Source organism: Ranitomeya imitator, chromosome 3 (genome assembly GCF_032444005.1).
Source record: "Ranitomeya imitator isolate aRanImi1 chromosome 3, aRanImi1.pri, whole genome shotgun sequence".
NCBI classification, from domain to species: Eukaryota; Metazoa; Chordata; class Amphibia; order Anura; family Dendrobatidae; genus Ranitomeya; species Ranitomeya imitator.
Genome location: NC_091284.1, coordinates 277,703,770 through 277,723,713, shown reverse-complemented (window position 1 = coordinate 277,723,713; position 19,944 = coordinate 277,703,770). Strand labels below are relative to the sequence as shown.

General features: G+C 44.0%; 2 protein-coding genes across 2 annotated transcripts in view; one reads left to right on the top strand and one right to left on the bottom strand.

The window, feature by feature from the left end:
- Positions 1-4,379: 4,379 nt before the first annotated feature.
- On the bottom strand, positions 4,380-18,006 carry LOC138669763 (uncharacterized). Its single transcript, XM_069756492.1, has 4 exons — positions 17,710-18,006; positions 17,547-17,629; positions 17,314-17,460; positions 4,380-5,388 (listed from the first exon to the last, which is right to left on the bottom strand). The coding sequence occupies exons 1-4, from the start codon at positions 17,800-17,802 to the stop codon at positions 4,470-4,472; spliced, it is 1,242 nt and encodes a 413-aa protein (XP_069612593.1). The 5' UTR covers positions 17,803-18,006; the 3' UTR covers positions 4,380-4,469.
- Positions 18,007-18,453: 447 nt separating this feature from the next.
- LOC138669762 (choline/ethanolaminephosphotransferase 1) overlaps positions 18,454-19,944 on the top strand; it is a 118,288-nt gene continuing 116,797 nt past the window's right edge. The window contains exon 1 of the mRNA XM_069756490.1: positions 18,454-18,584. The gene's annotated coding sequence lies outside the window, so the exon portion shown is untranslated. The remainder of the gene's footprint in view (positions 18,585-19,944) is intronic.

Genomic DNA, 19,944 nt, shown 5'->3' with positions numbered 1-19,944 from the left:
GTCTGTCTTGTCCAAACACTGGCCAGTCTTGAAAACGGACCCTGTTCTCAGCCAACATCTATCAATCAACCCACTCATGACGGCCAGACGGAGCCAAAATTTACGTGACATACTGGTCAAAAGTCACTATGTGGCAAAATCCCCCACTATTTTTGGGAATAAAAACCCAAGGATAGGTTTCTTTCTATGTATGGATTGTTTGGCGTGCCAAAATCATCAGAGAGCAACATCTTTTACGTCCTCGGAAGGGTCGCAAAATTTTAAAATCAGAGAATATATTTCTTTTAAAAGTACATATGTTATATACTACGCAAAATGTACTTGCGATCTAGTCTATGTGGGACTGACCACACGTGAATTGCGTGTGAGAACACGCGAACACGTGAGAGAGATTATGGCAGCCAAAGATGAAAGTGAGGTGGATAATTTGAAAACTATCCCGAGACATTTTCGTGAGAAACACAATTGTATTCCGAATGATCTTAAAGTATGGGGGATCGACAGGATCCATGCTGGTATAAGAGGTGGTGATACTAAACGCCTTCTCTTTCAGCGAGAATGCAGGTGGATCACGGTTCTTAATACACTGGTCCCCTTTGGGCTCAATGAGCAAATTAGTTTTGCCTCTTTCCTCTAGTCTCGTTTAATTTTGGTATCTGGACTTGGTTTTTAAGTCTGTGTGTGTCCGTGTTATGTTATATTCATATTTTGTCTTTTTATCTTTATTTTTAGTTATCTAGTATGGGACTATCTTATGACCAAATGTCTACCTCACCGTGGAATATGACCATGAAAGCAGCAATTATTGTCTTACATTAATATGTGGACATCTGGAGCATGTTTTTTAGACACTGTATTTAATATTCGTTGTTGCATTTGCTTTAGTATTGTTATTATTATTATTTAATGTGTATATTTGAAGTATATGTATGTAAAATATGAATTTTTGTGATTATACATATTTTGCACAAGCACTTTAGTGAGCCATATTTAGTGTATTAATTTATATGATTTATTTACATATGAAGTGTACATTTCCATTATAGATACCTGCTCTTATGATCTCTATACTAGGTTGCACAGCACTTCGCACTTTTGTTGTATATGCAGCGTTCATCACTTCATATTGAGCGCAACACCGATCTGCTTCTGAGTTCGTAGGTACTGTGGGGACGTGTGCGCATGCCTGTGACGTCGGAGTGACGGTGCATCTTTGCCGGCGCCCATTGGGTGAGGCGGGGCTGTCATGGTTGCCATGGTTTTGGCTTCTCTGGCGTCTCGCAGCGCTCGGGAAGCCGCGCGATGATGCTAGTTCCGGCGCTGACGTCGGTAGCGCATGCGCAATTCACACGTCTCCGCAATTATTCCCAGGTGTGGTAGCATTATAAAATCCGGGTAGTGACACACGCTGTACGGCCCCCCGAAGAAGCCTACGCGAAACGCGCGTAGGGGCTGGCAATCCTCACATCCACACCACGACTGACATGGGTAAGGTCCAGTCCTGCATACTGTCTGTGACAGCTATTTCTACATATGCTCCTAGTGGGACTGAATGAGGAGTTCTTTTCACCTTTGATAGACTTGTTTTACGCTTCGAACCTTGGACCTTAAGTCACACTAACTTGTTGGTGTGGTATGTGATTGTTATCTGAACCCTTCACATAAGTAACCCTACATATACTATAGAATTTTACTTATTGCTCTGTTGATTGTATGTTACCATTTAATAAATATTTGAAATAATATTTTTCTATTTGGCAGCGTTTGGACTCCTTTTTTCTAATTATTTATAACCTGAAGAGCTGCAGTGCACATGGACAGTGCACATGGACACTTCTGTGGTGCAGGGGAGGCCCCTGCACCACAGAAGTGTGTGTGTGTGTAATACATGAGCGTATGGTATCTGTAGTGTGTGTGTGTGTAATGTGTGTTATCTGTAGTCTTAGTGTAATCCATGTGTGTATGGTGTGTAATACTTATGTGTGTGTGTGCGCTGTATCTGTAGTGTAATACTTATGTGTGTGTGTGCGCTGTATCTGTAGTGTAATACTTATGTGTGTGTGTGTGCGCTGTATCTGTAGTGTAATACTTATGTGTGTGTGCGCTGTATCTGTAGTGTAATACTTATGTGTGTGTGTGCGCTGTATCTGTAGTGTAATACTTGTGTGTGTGCGCTGTATCTGTAGTGTAATACTTATGTGTGTGTGTGCGCTGTATCTGTAGTGTAATACTTGTGTGTGTGTGCGCTGTATCTGTAGTGTAATACTTGTGTGTGTGCGCTGTATCTGTAGTGTAATACTTATGTGTGTGTGTGCGCTGTATCTGTAGTGTAATACTTGTGTGTGTGTGCGCTGTATCTGTAGTGTAATACTTGTGTGTGTGCGCTGTATCTGTAGTGTAATACTTATGTGTGTGTGCGCTGTATCTGTAGTGTAATACTTATGTGTGTGTGTGCGCTGTATCTGTAGTGTAATACTTATGTGTGTGTGCGCGCTGTGTCTGTAGTGTAATACTTGTGTGTGTGTGCGCTGTATCTGTAGTGTAATACTTATGTGTGTGTGTGCGCTGTATCTGTAGTGTAATACTTATGTGTGTGTGTGCGCTGTATCTGTAGTGTAATACTTATGTGTGTGTGTGCGCTGTATCTGTAGTGTAATACTTGTGTGTGTGCACTGTATCTGTAGTGTAATACTTATGTGTGTGTGCGCTGTATCTGTAGTGTAATACTTGTGTGTGTGTGCGCTGTATCTGTAGTGTAATACTTATGTGTGCGCTGTATCTGTAGTGTAATACTTATGTGTGTGTGCGCTGTATCTGTAGTGTAATACTTGTGTGTGTGCGCTGTATCTGTAGTGTAATACTTATGTGTGTGTGTGCGCTGTATCTGTAGTGTAATACTTGTGTGTGTGTGCGCTGTATCTGTAGTGTAATACTTGTGTGTGTGTGCGCTGTATCTGTAGTGTAATACTTGTGTGTGTGTGCGCTGTATCTGTAGTGTAATACTTGTGTGTGTGTGCGCTGTATCTGTAGTGTAATACTTATGTGTGCGCTGTATCTGTAGTGTAATACTTATGTGTGTGTGCGCTGTATCTGTAGTGTAATACTTGTGTGTGTGCGCTGTATCTGTAGTGTAATACTTATGTGTGTGTGTGCGCTGTATCTGTAGTGTAATACTTGTGTGTGTGTGCGCTGTATCTGTAGTGTAATACTTGTGTGTGTGTGCGCTGTATCTGTAGTGTAATACTTGTGTGTGTGTGCGCTGTATCTGTAGTGTAATACTTGTGTGTGTGTGCGCTGTATCTGTAGTGTAATACTTATGTGTGCGCTGTATCTGTAGTGTAATACTTATGTGTGTGTGCGCTGTATCTGTAGTGTAATACTTGTGTGTGTGCGCTGTATCTGTAGTGTAATACTTATGTGTGTGTGTGCGCTGTATCTGTAGTGTAATACTTGTGTGTGTGTGCGCTGTATCTGTAGTGTAATACTTGTGTGTGTGTGCGCTGTATCTGTAGTGTAATACTTGTGTGTGTGTGCGCTGTATCTGTAGTGTAATACTTGTGTGTGTGCGCGCTGTATCTGTAGTGTAATACTTGTGTGTGTGTGCGTGCGCGCGCTGTATCTGTAGTGTAATACTTGTGTGTGTGCGCGCGCTGTATCAGTAGTGTGTGTAATACTTGTGTATGCGGTATCTGTAGTGTGTGTAATACTTGTGTATGTGGTATCTGTAGTGTGTGTAATACTTGTGTATGTGGTATCTGTAGTGTGTGTAATACTTGTGTATGCGGTATCTGTAGTGTGTGTGTGTAATGTGTGCGGTATCTGTAGTGTCATCTAACAAAACTGCCACGCATCAGCCTGGGATGTGTCTCCTGGTAAGTGCTTCCCAGCCATAAGACGCACCCCCATTTTCCCCAAAAAATTTTTGGGGAAAAAGTGCATCTTATGGTCTGAAAAATACGGTAACAGCCGCCATCTTAATTTGTTCCTGGCGACCCTGCCGCCCTGTGCCACCATCTTGTGACCGATACTTCTGACCGAGTAGAATCAGAGGTAACAGTAAGGGCTCATACTCACTTGAGAGCAACTCGGATGAGTCTCGCACGGCAATACCAGGCACTGCACCTGGCACAGAGGAGCGGAGCGTGCAGCTGCATGTATTCCTAGGCGGCCACACGCTCCGATCTGAGAGCCGGGTTTTAACATGCGAGACTCATCCGAGTTGCTCGCAAGTGAGTATGAGCCCTAAGTGTATGAAAGACCTGTTCTAGCTCTCATAGACTTACATTGAGTTGTGACTTCTAGATTGCCCAGCACTGCTGGACACTGTCAGAATAACAATCAACTAAAATAAAAAAAAAAAATAAGAACGGAAACGAACATTCAGGTATTAAAAAGGTTTATTAACGTGACATATTTACAACATTCTTTTACAAAAAAATACAAAAAGTTTATTTTTTCTCATCTTTTTTTCAATTGTGTTCCATTCTTCTCTGCTGATCAGGCTGCACATCATCAACACAGGAGTATTGCCAGTGCACGGCACCTTCTGGACTCATGAAATAGTCAGTAAGGGCTTCTCGCACCCAGTCACTGGAGTTGGATGGCTGTCCTGGACCCACGTTGATCACTGGAGTAAATACTGCCTGCTGTGACTCATCTACCTCAGCGCTGTACTCACGAGCATAGTTATGGAGTACACAGCATGCCTTAATCACAGCGTCAACAGTGTCTGGTTCCAACTGGATGGGTGTGTGAAAGATCTTCCACTGACTAGTCATGATTCTGAAGGTGTATTCCACATATCTGCGAGCACGACTCAGCCGATAATTAAAAATCCTGCGCCGGGAATCCAGTCCCCTTCGTGGGTATGGGCACAGCAGATTGGTCATTAAGGGAAATGCCTCATCCGATACCATCACAAAGGGAACTGGAAGTGTAGAACCCGGCAAAGGTTGTGGGGCTGGAAGCGTTCCGCAATCTTCAAGAATTTGCAGACCAATCTGTGATGTACCCAACAGCCGAGAGTCCCCAGTACTGCCATAGGCACCAACATCAATGGCCACAAATTTATAATGTGCATCAGCCACCGCCATCAGGACCACGGATGAATACTTCTTATAATTAAAGACATGTGATCCTGATTGTGGTGGTTGCTGAACCCTTACATGTTTTCCATCAATGGCACCTATGCAGTTTGGGAAATCGGCCACAGTCTGAAAACCTGCTGCGACCTGCAGCCAAGTCTCGACAGTTGGGGAAGGCATCACGATGGGCTGCAACTTCTGCCAGATCACGTTACATGTGCCCCTCACAATTTGGGAAATGATGGATTTGCCAACCCTAAATTGGAGGTACAGTGATGCATAGCTCTCTCCTGTGGCCAGAAATCTATAAAGGAAAAGTAAAGATGATTAGAAACGCCACAAAACAATTAGTGAAATACAAGGCATAACTATTTAGGCCGGCTTCACACTTGCGAGTTTTACGGACGTAAGAGCGCAGAAACTACGTCCGTAAAACTCGCAAAAAATACGGCACAATTATTCTCTATGCCCCTGCTCCTATCTGCCGTATTTTACTGATCAGTATTATACGGCTTTCTACGGCCGTACAAAATCGCAGCATGCTGCGTTTGTCACCGTACTGCGCAAGAAATACGCCAATGAAAGTCTATGGAAGCGTGAAAAATACGGATTACACACGGACAAGCAGTGTGACTTGCGAGAAATACGCAGCGCTGTTAGAGAGAAAAGCCGGCAATTCAGTGCGGTATACAGTAAAATCACACTGACAGCTTACAGTAGAATAGGTAGAATAAATGTGTACACATAGAATAGGTATATATATATATATATGTCAGTGAGACACATATATGTATATATATTACTATTTTTTCCAGCGCTATACAGCTTGAAAGCCGGTAATTCAATTACCGGCTTTTTCTTTCTCCTTCCTAAAACCCGACATGATTTGAGACATGGTTTACATACAGTAAACCATGTCTTCTCTCCATTTTTTTTGCAGATTCCACACTACTAATGTCAGTAGTGTGTATCTGCAAAATTTGGCCGTTCTAGCTATTAAAATAAAGGGTTAAATGGCGGAAAAAATTGGCGTGGGCTCCCGCGCAATTTTCTCCGCCAGAGTAGTAAAGCCAGTGACTGAGGGCAGATATTAATAGCCTGGAGAGGGTCCATGGTTATTGGCCCCCCCCTGGCTAAAAACATCTGCCCCCAGCCACCCCAGAAAAGGCACAGCCTGGGAGCTTTCTAGGAAAATTCCCACGATCTATGAACAGCCAGCAGAGGGCGCCTCACCGCAAATGAAGCTAAATATAGCTCATTGATCTATATTTAGACTCATTCCCCGGGGTTTTGCAGCAAGGAGTAGCATTGCATTAGCAAAGCTCCTTGCTGCAAAATGTTTTAACCCCTTCAGAAGGATTTACATCGTTGGACGTTACAGATCTGCGGAGGGTAAGTATATTGTTGGTTTATTATGTTTTTTCTTTCACAGAACGAGGGTCTTCAGTGACTGGATTGGGCGTAGAATAAAATACTCCAACAACCATTGTTTTTATTTCATTAAAATAATTTTAAATAATGTGTTTGTGTTTTATTTAACCCTTTACTACAATTGGATTAATAATGGATAGGTGTCATAATTGACGCCTCTCCATTATTAATTAGGCTTAATGTCACCTTACAATAGCAAGGTGACATTAACCCTTCATTACCCCATATCCCACCGCTACACGGGAATGGGAAGAGAGTGGCCAAGTGCCAGAATAGGTGCATCTTCCAGATGTGCCTTTTCTGGGGTGGCTGGGGGCAGATATTTTTAGCCGGGGGGGGGCCAATAACCATGGACCCTCTCCAGGCTATTAATATCTGCCCTCAGTCACTGGCTTTACTACTCTGGCAGAGAAAATTGCGCGGGAGCCCACGCCAATTTTTTCCGCCATTTAACCCTTTATTTTAATAGCTAGAACGGCCAAATTTTGCAGATACACTCTACTGACATTAGTAGTGTGGAATCTGCAAAAAAAATGGAGAGAAGACATGGTTTACTGTATGTAAACCATGTCTCAAATCATGTCGGGTTTTAGGAAGGAGAAAGAAAAAGCCGGTAATTGAATTACCGGCTTTCAAGCTGTCTAGCGCTGGAAAAAATAGTAATATATATACATATATGTGTCAGTAGACACATATATGTATATATATTACTATTTGCTATTGTAAGGTGACATTAAGCCTAATTAATAATGGAGAGGCGTCAATTATGACACCTATCCATTATTAATCCAATTGTAGTAAAGGGTTAAATAAAACACAAACACATTATTTAAAATTATTTTAATGAAATAAAAACAATGGTTGTTGGAGTATTTTATTCTACGCCCAATCCAGTCACTGAAGACCCTCGTTCTGTGAAAGAAAAAACATAATAAACCAACAATATACTTACCCTCCGCAGATCTGTAACGTCCAACGATGTAAATCCTTCTGAAGGGGTTAAAACATTTTGCAGCAAGGAGCTTTGCTAATGCAATGCTACTCCTTGCTGCAAAACCCCGGGGAATGAGTCTAAATATAGATCAATGAGCTATATTTAGCTTCATTTGCGGTGAGGCGCCCTCTGCTGGCTGTTCATAGATCGTGGGAATTTTCCTAGAAAGCTCCCAGGCTGTGCCTTTTCTGGGGTGGCTGGGGGCAGATATTTTTAGCCAGGGGGGGCCAATAACCATGGACCCTCTCCAGGCTATTAATATCTGCCCTCAGTCACTGGCTTTACTACTCTGGCGGAGAAAATTGCGCGGGAGCCCACGCCAATTTTTTCCGCCATTTAACCCTTTATTTTAATAGCTAGAACGGCCAAATTTTGCAGATACACACTACTGACATTAGTAGTGTGGAATCTGCAAAAAAAATGGAGAGAAGACATGGTTTACTGTATGTAAACCATGCCTCAAATCATGTCGGGTTTTAGGAAGGAGAAAGAAAAAGCCGGTAATTGAATTACCGGCTTTCAAGCTGTCTAGCGCTGGAAAAAATAGTAATATATATACATATATGTGTCTACTGACATATATATATATATATATATATATATATATATATATATATATATATATGTATATATATATATATATATATATATATATATATATTTGTTTTTCTTTTTGGGACACATGGATCATTTCTATAGCGGTATGTTGGTTTTGCAAGCCTGCGAGAAAACCACGCAGTACGGATGCCATACGGATTACATACGGAGGATGCCATGCGCAAAAAACGCTGACACACCCTGCCTACGGAGTAGCTACGGACCACTATTTTCGGGACATTTCAGCGTATTACGGCCGCAATATACGGACCGTATTTTCATACGCTGAGTGTGAAGCCGGCCTTAATGTAAAGCATTTGTAGATTGCCTCTTTTGGGAAACATGACCAAAAATACATGAAATTACTGATCAGTCATCAGAGGCAGGTAACGGCTGTAAAGCAGTTACATTCTGCTATCAAACTCTAACATTCGGCGGATGAAAGCGCGTCCTGCCGGCCACCCGTCACCAATGCATTGCCATGACAGCATGGGGTCAGATGATGACATGGAGACCCTTCTCTGTACAACGGCCCGTGGGCAGCATTCAGGGGAGACGTTCGCTTCTGCTGTCCACAGCACAGATTTGCCACATTTAACCCTGGAGCTTTTTTGGATTTGCGTTTTTCGCTCCCCTCCTTCCCAGAGCCATAACTTTTATATTTTTCCATCAATATGGCCATGTCAGGGCTTATTTTTTGCGGGACGAATTGTGCTTTTGAACGACACCTTCAGTTTTACCATGTTGTGTACCAGAAAATAGGAAAAAAATTCCAAATGCGGTGAAATTGCAAAAAAGTGCAATCCCACACTTGTTTTTTGTTTGGCTTTTTTGCTAGGTTCACTAAATGCTAAAACTGAACTGCCATTATGATTCTCCAGGTCATTACGAGTTCATAGACACCTAACATGTCTAGGTTCCAAACTTTGCTAAAAAAAAAAAAAAATTCTGATACACTTAGCGTCTCCATTTTTCATGATCTCGGGTTGGGTGAGGGCTTATTTTTTGCGTGCCGAGCTGCTGTTTTTAAAGGGACTCTGTCACCTGAATTTGGCGGGACTGGTTTTGGGTCATATGGGCGGAGTTTTCGGGTGTTTGATTCACCCTTTCCTTACCCGCTGGCTGCATGCTGACTGCAATATTGGATTGAAGTTCATTCTCTGTCCTCCATAGTACACGCCTGCGCAAAGCAATCTTGCCTTGTGCAGGCGTGTACTATGGAGGACAGAGAATGAACTTCAATCCAATATTGCAGCCAGCATGCAGCCAGCGGCTAAGGAAAGGGTGAATCAAACACCCGAAAACTCCGCCCATATGACCCAAAACCAGTCCCGCCAAATTCAGGTGACAGGTTCCCTTTAATGATACCATTTTGGTGCAGACACGTTCTTTTGATCACCTGTTATAGCATTTTAATGCAATGTCACGGCGACCAAAAAAGTAATTCTGGTGTTTTGACTTTTTATTGCTATGCCGTTTAGCGATCAGGTTAATCCTTTTTTTTTTTTTTATTGATAGATCGGGCAATTCTGAACACGGCGATACCAAATGTGCAGGTTTGATTTTTTTTTTTTCCATTGCTTTACTTTGAATGGGCGAAAGATTGGCGTTATTATGTTTTTTTTAATTTTTTTCATATTTTTAAAAACTTTTTTTAAAACTTTTGCCATGCTTCAATAGTCTCCATGGGAGGCTAGAAGCTGGCACAACTTTTATCGGCTCTGCTACATACAGGCGATGCTCAGATCGCCTCTATGTAGCTGAATTGCTGAGTTGCTATGAGCGCCGTCCACAGGTTGGCGCTCACAGCAATCCGGCATCAGCAACCATAGAGGTCACAAGGAGACCTCTGGTTGTCATTCCGATGCACCGATGACCCCCGATCATGTGACGGGGGCTACCGATGCACGCACTTCCGGCCGGATAGCCGGAAGCGCTTGTTAAATGTCGCTGTCAGAGTTTGACAGCGGTATTTAAATAGTTAATAGTCGCGATTGGATCACTTTTCAACCTGCACCCATTGCGGGCACATGTCAGCTGTTCAAAACAGTTGACATGTCCCAGATTTGATGCGGTCTCACCGCAGGAGCCCGCATCAAAGCAGGGGGGTACTGTCATCGGACATACTATTCTGTCCGATGGCAGAAAGGGGTTAAAATAAAACACAAAAAAACATACCGTATATACTCTAGTATAAGCCGAGATTTTCAGCAAACTTTTTGGGCTGAAAGTCCCCCTCTCGGCGTATACTCGAGTCATACCCAGGGGTCGGCAGGTGAGGGGGATTGGGGGCTATCTAATTATACTTACCTGCTCCTGCCGCGGTCCCTGTAGGTCCCTGGCTTCCCGGCGCCGGCAACTTCCTCCTGTACTGAGCGGTCACATGGTACCGCTCATTACAGTAATGAATATGCGGCTCCACCTCTATGGGAGGTGGAGCCACATATTCATTACTGTAATGAGCGGTATATGCGGCTCCACCTCTATGCGAGGTGGAGCCGCATATTCATTACTGTAATGAGCGGTAACTGTGACCGCTCACTACAGGAAGAAGCTACGGCGCCGGGAAGCAGGGACCTGCACAGCGCCAGGAGCAGGTAAGTATAACGGCGAGGGGAGCACTGCGCTGCGTGATAGTCACCTGCTCCTCGTTCCGGCGCCGCTCCATCTTCAGCAGCGACCTGCACAGCGCCAGGAGCAGGTAAGTATAACGGCAAGGGGAGCACTGCGCTGCGTGATAGTCACCTGCTCCTCGTTCCGGCGCCGCTCCATCTTCAGCAGTGGCGCTCAGGTCAGAGGGCGTGGTGACGTAGTTAGTGCGCGCCCTCTGCTGAATGTCAGTGCTGAAGATGGAGCGGCGCCGGAACGATCAGCACGTGAATATTGAAAGCGCCGAGGCCTGAGCAACGGAGAGGTATGTGATTTTTTTTTTTATCACAGCATATGGGGCAAGTGTCTGTATGGAGCATCTCTGGGACCATAACGTTTGTGCAGCACTATATGGGGGCCATAATGTTTGTGCAGCACTATAAGGGACCATAACTTTTTTGCAGCACTATAAGGGGCCATAACGTTTGTGCAGCATTATATGGGGCCATAACGTTTGTGCAGCATTATATGGGGCCATAACGCTTGTGCAGCACTATATGGGGCCATAATCTTTGTGCAGCACTATATGAGGCAAATACTATTAGGATTATATGGGGCATATTTTAATATGGAGCATCTTATGGGGCCATAATGAACTTTATGGAGCATTATAGGGGGCTCCTGATTCAATATGGATATTCAAAAACGCTTAACCTACTGATGTCTCAATTAATTTTACTTTTATTTGCATCTATTTTTACTTTTGACATTAACCGGTACCTGCTGCATTTTCCACCCTAGGCTTATACTCGAGTCATTAACCCCTTAAGCCCCCGAGGGTGGTTTGCACGTTAACCTTTCATTCACCCCCTACATCCGATCACTGGCTCGCTCTTCTTACCTGCATCTCAAAAACATTTCTAGAATTCGCCCTTTTCTTACTTTCGACTCTGCAAAAACTCTTACTGTTTCACTTATTCATTCTCGTCTGGACTATTGTAACTCTCTACTAATCGGCCTCCCTCTTGCAAAACTCTCCCCGCTCCAATCTGTCCTGAATGCTGCAGCCAGGATCATATGCCTCACCAACCGTTACACCGATGCCTCTACCCTGTGCCAGTCATTACACTGGCTACCCATCCACTCCAGAATCCAGTACAAAACTACTACCCTCATCCACAAAGCACTCCATGGCTCAGCACCACCCTACATCTCCTCCCTGGTATCAGCCTACCACCCTACCCGTGCCCTCCGCTCCGCTAATGACCTCAGGTTAGCATTCTCAATAATCAGAACCTCCCACTCCCGTCTCCAAGACTTTACACGTGCTGCGCCGATTCTTTGGAATGCACTACCTAGGTTAATACGATTAATCCCCAATCCCCACAGTTTTAAGCGTACCCTAAAAACTCATTTGTTCAGACTGGCCTACCGCCTCAATGCATTAACCTAACGATCCCTGTGTGGCCTATTTATAATAAAAAAAAAAAAAAAAAAAAAAGGTTCCTCGCATCATGTTCTCATACACTTTATGCAGTATTAGCCCTCTGTGTCTGTACTGCTACATACTGGTTCATGCAGCTTTACATGAACACCTGAGCCTTACACTATAGCTGGTCCGAATAACTAAAGCAATTGTTACCATCCACCTCTCGTGTCTCCCCTTTTCCCCATAGTTTGTAAGCTTGCGAGCAGGGCCCTCACTCCTCCTGGTATCTGTTTTGAACTGTATTTCTGTTATGCTGTAATGTCTATTGTCTGTACAAGTCCCCTCTATAATTTGTAAAGCGCTGCGGAATATGTTGGCGCTATATAAATAAAAATTATTATTATTATAATGACCGGGCCAATTTTTACAATTCTGACCACTGTCCCTTTGTGAGGTTATGACTCTGGAACGCGATCTTGGCGATTCTGACATTGTGTTCTCGTGAGATATTGTACTTCATGTTAGTGGTAAAATTTATTCGATATAACTTGCGTTTATTTGAGAAAAAAACGGAAATGTAGCGAAAATTTTGAAAATTTCGCAATTTTCCAACTTTGAATTTTTATGCCCTTAAATCACAGAGATATGTCAGGCAAAATACTTAATAAGTAACATTTCCCACATGTCTACTTTACATCAGCACAATTTTGGAACCAAAATTTTTTTTGTTAGGGAGTTATAAGGGTTAAAAGTTGACCAGCAATTTCTCATTTTTACAACACCATTTTTTTTTAGGGACCACATCTCATTTGAAGTCATTTTGAGGGGTCTATATGATAGAAAATAACCAAGTGTGACACCATTCTAAAAACTGCACCCCTCAAGGTGCTCAAAACCACATTCAAGAAGTTTATTAACCCTTCAGGTGTTTTACAGGAATTTTTGGAATGTTTAAATAAAAATGAACATTTAACTTTTTTTCACACAAAATTTATTTCAGCTCCAATTTGTTTTATTTTACCAAGGGTAACAGGAGAAAATGGACCCCGAAAGTTGTTGTACAATTTGTCCTGAGTACGCCGATACCCCATATGTGGGTGTAAACCATTGTTTGCTAAAAGAAAGAACCTGGCACTCAACTTAATGCTCGTGAGATTTTAATGGTAGTAGCCAAAAAAACGTTTCGGTCCTATATCTGGACCTTCATCAGTTACGTACTATGATGAAAAAGTGAATGACTGTAGTGTCATATAAGGCACAGCATGGTCTGCGTCTGGTATTTGCGCAGATAGGTTTAGGCACACAGACTGGACTTATTAACGCTGATAGGTGCTGTGCTTGTGTCCAGACACGGAATCCCCGCTTGTGTCTTGACAAGCGGGGATTCCGTGTCTGGACACAAGCACAGCACCTATCAGCGTTAATAAGTCCAGTCTGTGTGCCTAAACCTATCTGCGCAAATACCAGACGCAGACCATGCTGTGCCTTATATGACACTACAGTCATTCACTTTTTCATCATAGTACGTAACTGATGAAGGTCCAGATATAGGACCGAAACGTTTTTTTGGCTACTACCATTAAAATCTCACGAGCATTAAGTTGAGTGCCAGGTTCTTTCTTATAGTATCACATGGTGTGGGAACCTACCTGGGCACCACTAGTAGTAGTGCACACGGCTTTATCTTTGATAAACCATTGTTTGGACGCATGGCAGAGCTCGGAAGGGAAGGAGCGCCGTTTGACTTTTCAATGCAAAATTGACTGGAATTGAGATGGGACGCCATGTTGCGTTTGGAGAGCCCCTGATGTGCCTAAACATTAAAACCCCCCACAAGTGACATCATTTTGGAAAGTAGACCCCTTGAGGAACTTATCTAGATGTGTGGTGAGCAATTTGACCCAACAAGTGCTTCATAGAAGTTTATAATGCAGAGCCGTAAAAATAAAAAATCATATTTTTTCACAAAAATGATATTTTTGCCCCCATTTTTTTATTTTTCCAAGGGTAAGAGAAGAAATTAGACCACTAAAGTTGTTGTGCAATTTGTCCTGAGTACACTGATACCCCATATGTGGGTGTAAACCATTGTTTGGGCGCATGGCAGAGCTCGGAAGGGAAGGAGCGCCATTTGACTTTTCAATGCAAAATTGGCTGGAATTGAGATGGGACGCCATGTTGCGTTTGGAGAGCCCCTGATGTGCCTAAACATTGAAACCACCCACGAGTGACACCATTTTGGAAAGCAGACCCCTAAGGAACTTATCTAGATGTGTTTTGAGAGCTTTGAACCCCCAACTGTTTCACTACAGTTTATAACGCAGAGCCGTGAAAATAAAAATCCTTTTTTTTTCACAAAAATGATTTTTTAGTCCCCAGTTTTGTATCTTCACAAGGGTAACAGGATAAATTGGACCCCAAAAGTTGTTGTCCAATTTGTCCTGAGCACGCTGATACCCTATATGTGGGGGAGAACCACTGTTTGGGCGCATGGCAGAGCTCGGAAGGGAAGGAGCGCCATTTGGAATACAGACTTAGATGGATTGGTCTGCAGGCGTCACGTTGCATTTGCAGAGCCCCTGATGTACCCAAACAGTAGAAACCCCCCACAAGTGACCCCATATTGGAAACTAGACCCCCCAAGGAACTTATCTAGATGTGTTGTGAGAACTTTGAACCCCCAAGTGTTTCACTACAGTTTTTAATGCAGAGCCGTGAAAATAAAAAAAATTTTTTCACAAAAATTATTTTTTAGCCCCCAGTTTTGTATTTTCACAAGGGTAACAGGATAAATTGGACCCCAAAAGTTGTTGTCCAATTTGTGCTGAGTACGCTGATACCCCATATGTGGGGGGGAACCACTGTTTGGGCGCATGGCAGAGCTCGGAAGGGAAGGAGCGCCATTTGGAATACAGACTTAGATGGATTGGTCTGCAGGCGTAACATTGCATTTGCAGAGCCCCTGATGTACCCAAACAGTACAAACCCCCCACAAGTGACCCCATATTGGAAACTAGACCACCCAAGGAACTTATCTAGATGTGTTGTGAGAACTTTGAACCCAAGTGTTTCACTGCAGTTTACAACGCAGAGCCGTGAAAAGAAAAAAATCTTATTTTTCCCACAAAAATGATTTTTAGCTCCCAAAATTTTTATTTTCCCAAGGATAACAAGAGAACTTGGACCCCAAAATTTGTTGTCTAATTTGTCCCGAGTACGCTGATACCCCATATGTTGGGGTAAACCTCTGTTTGGGCGCACCGGAGAGCTCGGAAGGGAAGGATCACTGTTTTACTTTTTCAACGCAGAATTGGCTGGAATTGAGATCGGACGCCATGTCGCGTTTGGAGAGCCCCTGATGTGCCTAAACAGTGGAAACCCCCCAATTATAACTGAAACCCTAATCCAAACACACCCCTAACCCTAATCCCAACGGTAACCCTAACCACACCCCTAACCCCGACACACTCCTAATTCTAATCCCAACCCTAATCCCAACCGTAAATGTAATCCAAACCCTAACCCTAACTTTAGCCCCAACCCTAACCCTAACTTTAGCTCCAACCCTAACTTTAGCCCCAACCCTAACCCTAACTTTAGCTCCAACCCTAACCCTAGCCCCAACCCTAACCCCAACCCTAACCCCAACCCTAGCCCCAACCCTAGCCCTAATGGGAAAATGGAAATAAATACATTTTTTTAATTTTATTATTTTTCCCTAACTAAGGCGGTGATGAAGGGGGGTTTGATTTACTTTTATAGCGTTTTTTATATCGGATTTTTATGATTGGCAGCCGTCACACACTAAAAGACGCTATTTTATAGCAAAAAAGTTTTTGCGTCTCCACATTTTGAGAGCTATAATTTTTCCATATTTTGGTCCACAGAGTCATGTGAGGTCTTGTTTTTTGCGGGACGAGTTGACGTTTTTATTGGTAACATTTTTGGACACGTGACAGTTTTTGATCACTTTTTATTCCGATTTTTGTGAGCAGAATGACCAAAAACCAGCTATTCATGAATTTTTTTGGGGGGAGGCGTTTATACCGTTCCGCATTTGGTAAAATTGATAAAGCAGTTTTATTCGTCGGGTCAGTACGATGACAGCGATACCTCATTTATATCATTTTTTTTATGTTTTGGCGCTTTTATACGATAAAAACTATTTTATAGAAAAAATAATTATTTTGGCATCGCTTTATTCTGAGGACTATAACTTTTTTATTTTTTTGCTTATGATGCTTTTTGGCGGCTCGTTTTTTGCAGGACAAGGTGACGTTTTCAGCGGTACCATGGTTATTTATATCTGTCTTTTTGATCGCGTGTTATTCCACTTTTTGTTTAGCGGTATGATAATAAAGTGTTGTTTTTTGGCTCTTTTTTTTTTTTTTTCTTATAGTGTTCACTGAAGGGGTTAACTAGTGGGACAGTTTTATAGGTGGGGTCGTTACGGACGCGGCGATACTAAATATGTGTACTTTTATTTTTTTAGATAAAAATGTATTTATGGGAATAATATTTTTTTATTTATTTATTTAGTAATTTTCTTTTTTTTTTTTTACACATGTAGAAATTTTTTTTTTTACTTTGTCCCAGGGGGGGACATCACAGATCGCCGATCTTACAGTTTGCACAGCACTCTGTAAGATCGGCGATCTCACTCACATCGCTGCAGGCTTACCAGCACCTGCAGTCGACCCGGAAGTACTCTCTGCAGGACCCGGATGCAGCCCCGCGGCCATTTTGGATCCGGGGACTGCAGGCAGAAGACGCTTCGGTACAAGGTGAGCACATCACCTTGTACTGATCGTCTCAGGGAAGCACGCAGGGAGCCCACTCCCTGTGCGATGCTTCCCTGTTTGATGCTTCATGTTTGATCGCGGTGTTCCGGGGGTTAATGTGCCGATAGGCAGCTGACACCCGGCCGCGCTCCCCCCATTAGCGCGGCCGATCGCTATGACGTACTATCCCGTCGGTGGGAATTAAGGCCCACCCCACCTCGACGGGATAGTACGTCATATGGGATTAAGGGGTTAAGTTTTCCCAGTTTTTTGTGGCATAATTGGGGGGGGTCGGCTTATACTTGGGTATATACGGTATTTGGTATCGCTGTATTCAGAAATGGCCAATCGAAAATTAAAAAAAAAACTAAATTATTCTCAAAAAATAATAAAAATAATTTGATTTACCGCAAGGTGATGAGCAGCTGTTCCTCAGCAGAAATCGCCTTTCTCATTGCTGTATCTGGATAGGTCAGCTCCGGGCCCAAGATCATTAACAGACGGTCAAATCCCTGTATGGGTATTCTGCAGAAAGAAAGAAATTTCTCTGGATCTCTGAAAAAAAATACAGAAAAAATAGTTAGGACACCATGGTGCTATTTTTTTTACACACGATCGTATCTTTACCCACGGTAACTTACCGCCTTAAATCTCTGTATAAGACATGGAAGTGCCCCTTCTTACTGCGCAGCTGCAGCGTTCTCAGCCTTCGCCTCGACTGCTCCTATAGATAACACAATGGGTCACTGCGCCACAGGGAACACGGAGACAGACTTATCACAGTAGTTACATACGTCCGCGTACCTGCCGTCTGCACCGCAGCAGTATGAGTAAGAATACGCCTAACAGCAGGTTTCTATAAGGCCGGCGGAGCCGTAATGGCTGCTCTGTGCTCATCTTCACTTCCAAAATGGAGACTGAAAAGAAAGAGGTCGAGCAAGGAAATTACATCACAAGTTTTTTTTTAATTTTTTTAAGTGTATCTTTATTTAGCTCTAAAGCATTCATGGCTGTACAAAACCGCATGCGGAAACGCAGCGTTTTTTGCTGCCAGGGGCTGCAGACATTACTGCACGCATAAACTGAGCATGCGCAGATAGCCTTAAGTTCTTTCCGTATCCCACGAATGATAGCGCGCAGTGTTACGCTGTTCCAGTCTCACACTGATGATGTAGAGCTCGGTGTTACGCTGTTTCCGTAACCCACGGATACGTAGCTTGTAGTATTACGCTGTTTCCGTAATTAACTAATTGTGCGTAGCTCGAGGTGCGCTGTTTCCGTATCTCACTAATGATGTGTAGCTCGGTGTTACGCTGTTTCCGTATGTCACTAATGATGTGTAGCGCGCAGTTTAACGCTAATTCCGTAAATCGATTGATACTTGATAATGAGACTGACGGAAACAACGTAATATGCCGAAAAAGTTTATTCGCTAAAAGGAAGCCCACTAGCCAATCCAAATGCTCGTCTCATTTGCGGGCATGATGTAGTAAATACCAGAAGAACGCTATTGGTGCTCCTTTTGAAGGCCGCTAATTGGCTGTAAGTGTGAGGTGGGCGGCACTGAGCGCAGCAGGAAAGCGTGTTTCGGAGTTGCCTGTAGCACCGCTGCTTCCGGCGTACGTACGCTGTAGCGGAAAGCGGCACTCAGCATTGTCCTGGTTGGCACAGAAGCCAAGGTAGGCGGCAGTGGACGGGCACAGGCTGTGCTGGCGGCTACACGGTGACCGCAGCAGTGGATGGCGCTGTTACTGCCCCGTCATGTGCATGCCTATTGGACGAGGTTAATGAGGTTGTTCCACCTTAAAGGGGTCCTCCACTGCTGGGCACTCCTTGCCTAATGGCTTCAGTGCCATGGAAATGCAACACCTTGGCTACTCCCCCCTCTCTAGTGATGTCAGCGCCCCTATACCCTGCAGCTCGTGTGACCGCTGCAGCCAATCGCTCGTCAGTATTCTGTTAGGAAATGCTAAGGGATGCAGCTGAGCAGTGCTCGCTGATTGGCTGCAGTGGTCACAAGGCCTGATGGAACCAGGGCTCTGACATTACTGGAATGCCAAAGCTGCAGGAGGGGAGCGGCCGCTGATTAGTTTTTTTTCTCTGTCACTGAAGTTATTAAGCAGGTGATGTGCAGATGTGGGGCGCCCCTTAATGTCACATCCTCCAGCAGACTGCTCTGGAATTCTCTGTGAAGCCCTTCTGATTGCCTGGAGTAGAGTTGGCAGGTGACGGGCCGTTCTGTCCGCTGCAGGCGATCACAGGGCGCAGTTGAGCATAAGATGAGCTGTCATCACTGCCTCTGGTGCGATGAGGGGAAGAGCTGGTGAGGATACCTGAACGCTAATGATACCCGCTGTCATTGTTATCAATGGCTTTAGATGCCTATCGGGGGCATTCTTTTTTTGGGGGGAGGGGAAGTGGCCATCATTCAAAATGTTGCCCAGTTTGCCTCCTGTAGCCTCTGTGTTGGTGTATTGGTAACTGCAGAATGAGGCAACTGAGAATCTTCCAGTCAGCGCTATCTAACTAGAGATGAGCAAAGTGATTGCAGGATCTGGTAATGTGGGGCCCACTAATTAGAAGAGGAAGCTGGCATTGCTCTGGTCCGGCTGCAGCAGGGCACTAATGTGGCCACTGATGAGGGTGCAGTCAGAAGGAGAAGCTGGCATTGCTCTGGTCCGGCTGCAGCAGGGCACTAATGTGGCCACTGATGAGGGTGCAGTCAGAAGGGGAAGCCGGCAATTACAGGAAGCTGGCATTGCTCTGGTCCGGCTGCAGCAGGGTACCTGTGTGGCCACTGATGAGGGTGCAGTCAGAAGGAGAAGCTGGCATTGCTCTGGTCCGGCTGCAGCAGGGCACTAATGTGGCCACTGATGAGGGTGCAATCAGAAGGAGAAGCTGGCATTGCTCTGGTCTGGCTGCAGCAGGGCACTAATGTGGCCACTGATGAGGGTGCAATCAGAAGGAGAAGCTGGCATTGCTCTGATCCAGCTGCGGCAGGGCACTAATGTGGCCACTGATGAGGGTGCATTTGTTTTG

Bases quoted from the DNA above. Each gene is read 5' to 3' on its own strand.
- LOC138669763 (XM_069756492.1), bottom strand. From the start codon at position 17,802: ATGAGCACAGAGCAGCCATTACGGCTCCGCCGGCCTTATAGAAACCTG. The intron at 17,630-17,709 runs GTACGCGGACGT...TGTTATCTATAG, and splicing joins TGCTGCGGTGCAGACGGCAG to GAGCAGTCGAGGCGAAGGCT. The intron at 5,389-17,313 runs GTAAATCAAATT...TTTCCTTTATAG, and splicing joins CAGCTGCTCATCACCTTGCG to ATTTCTGGCCACAGGAGAGA.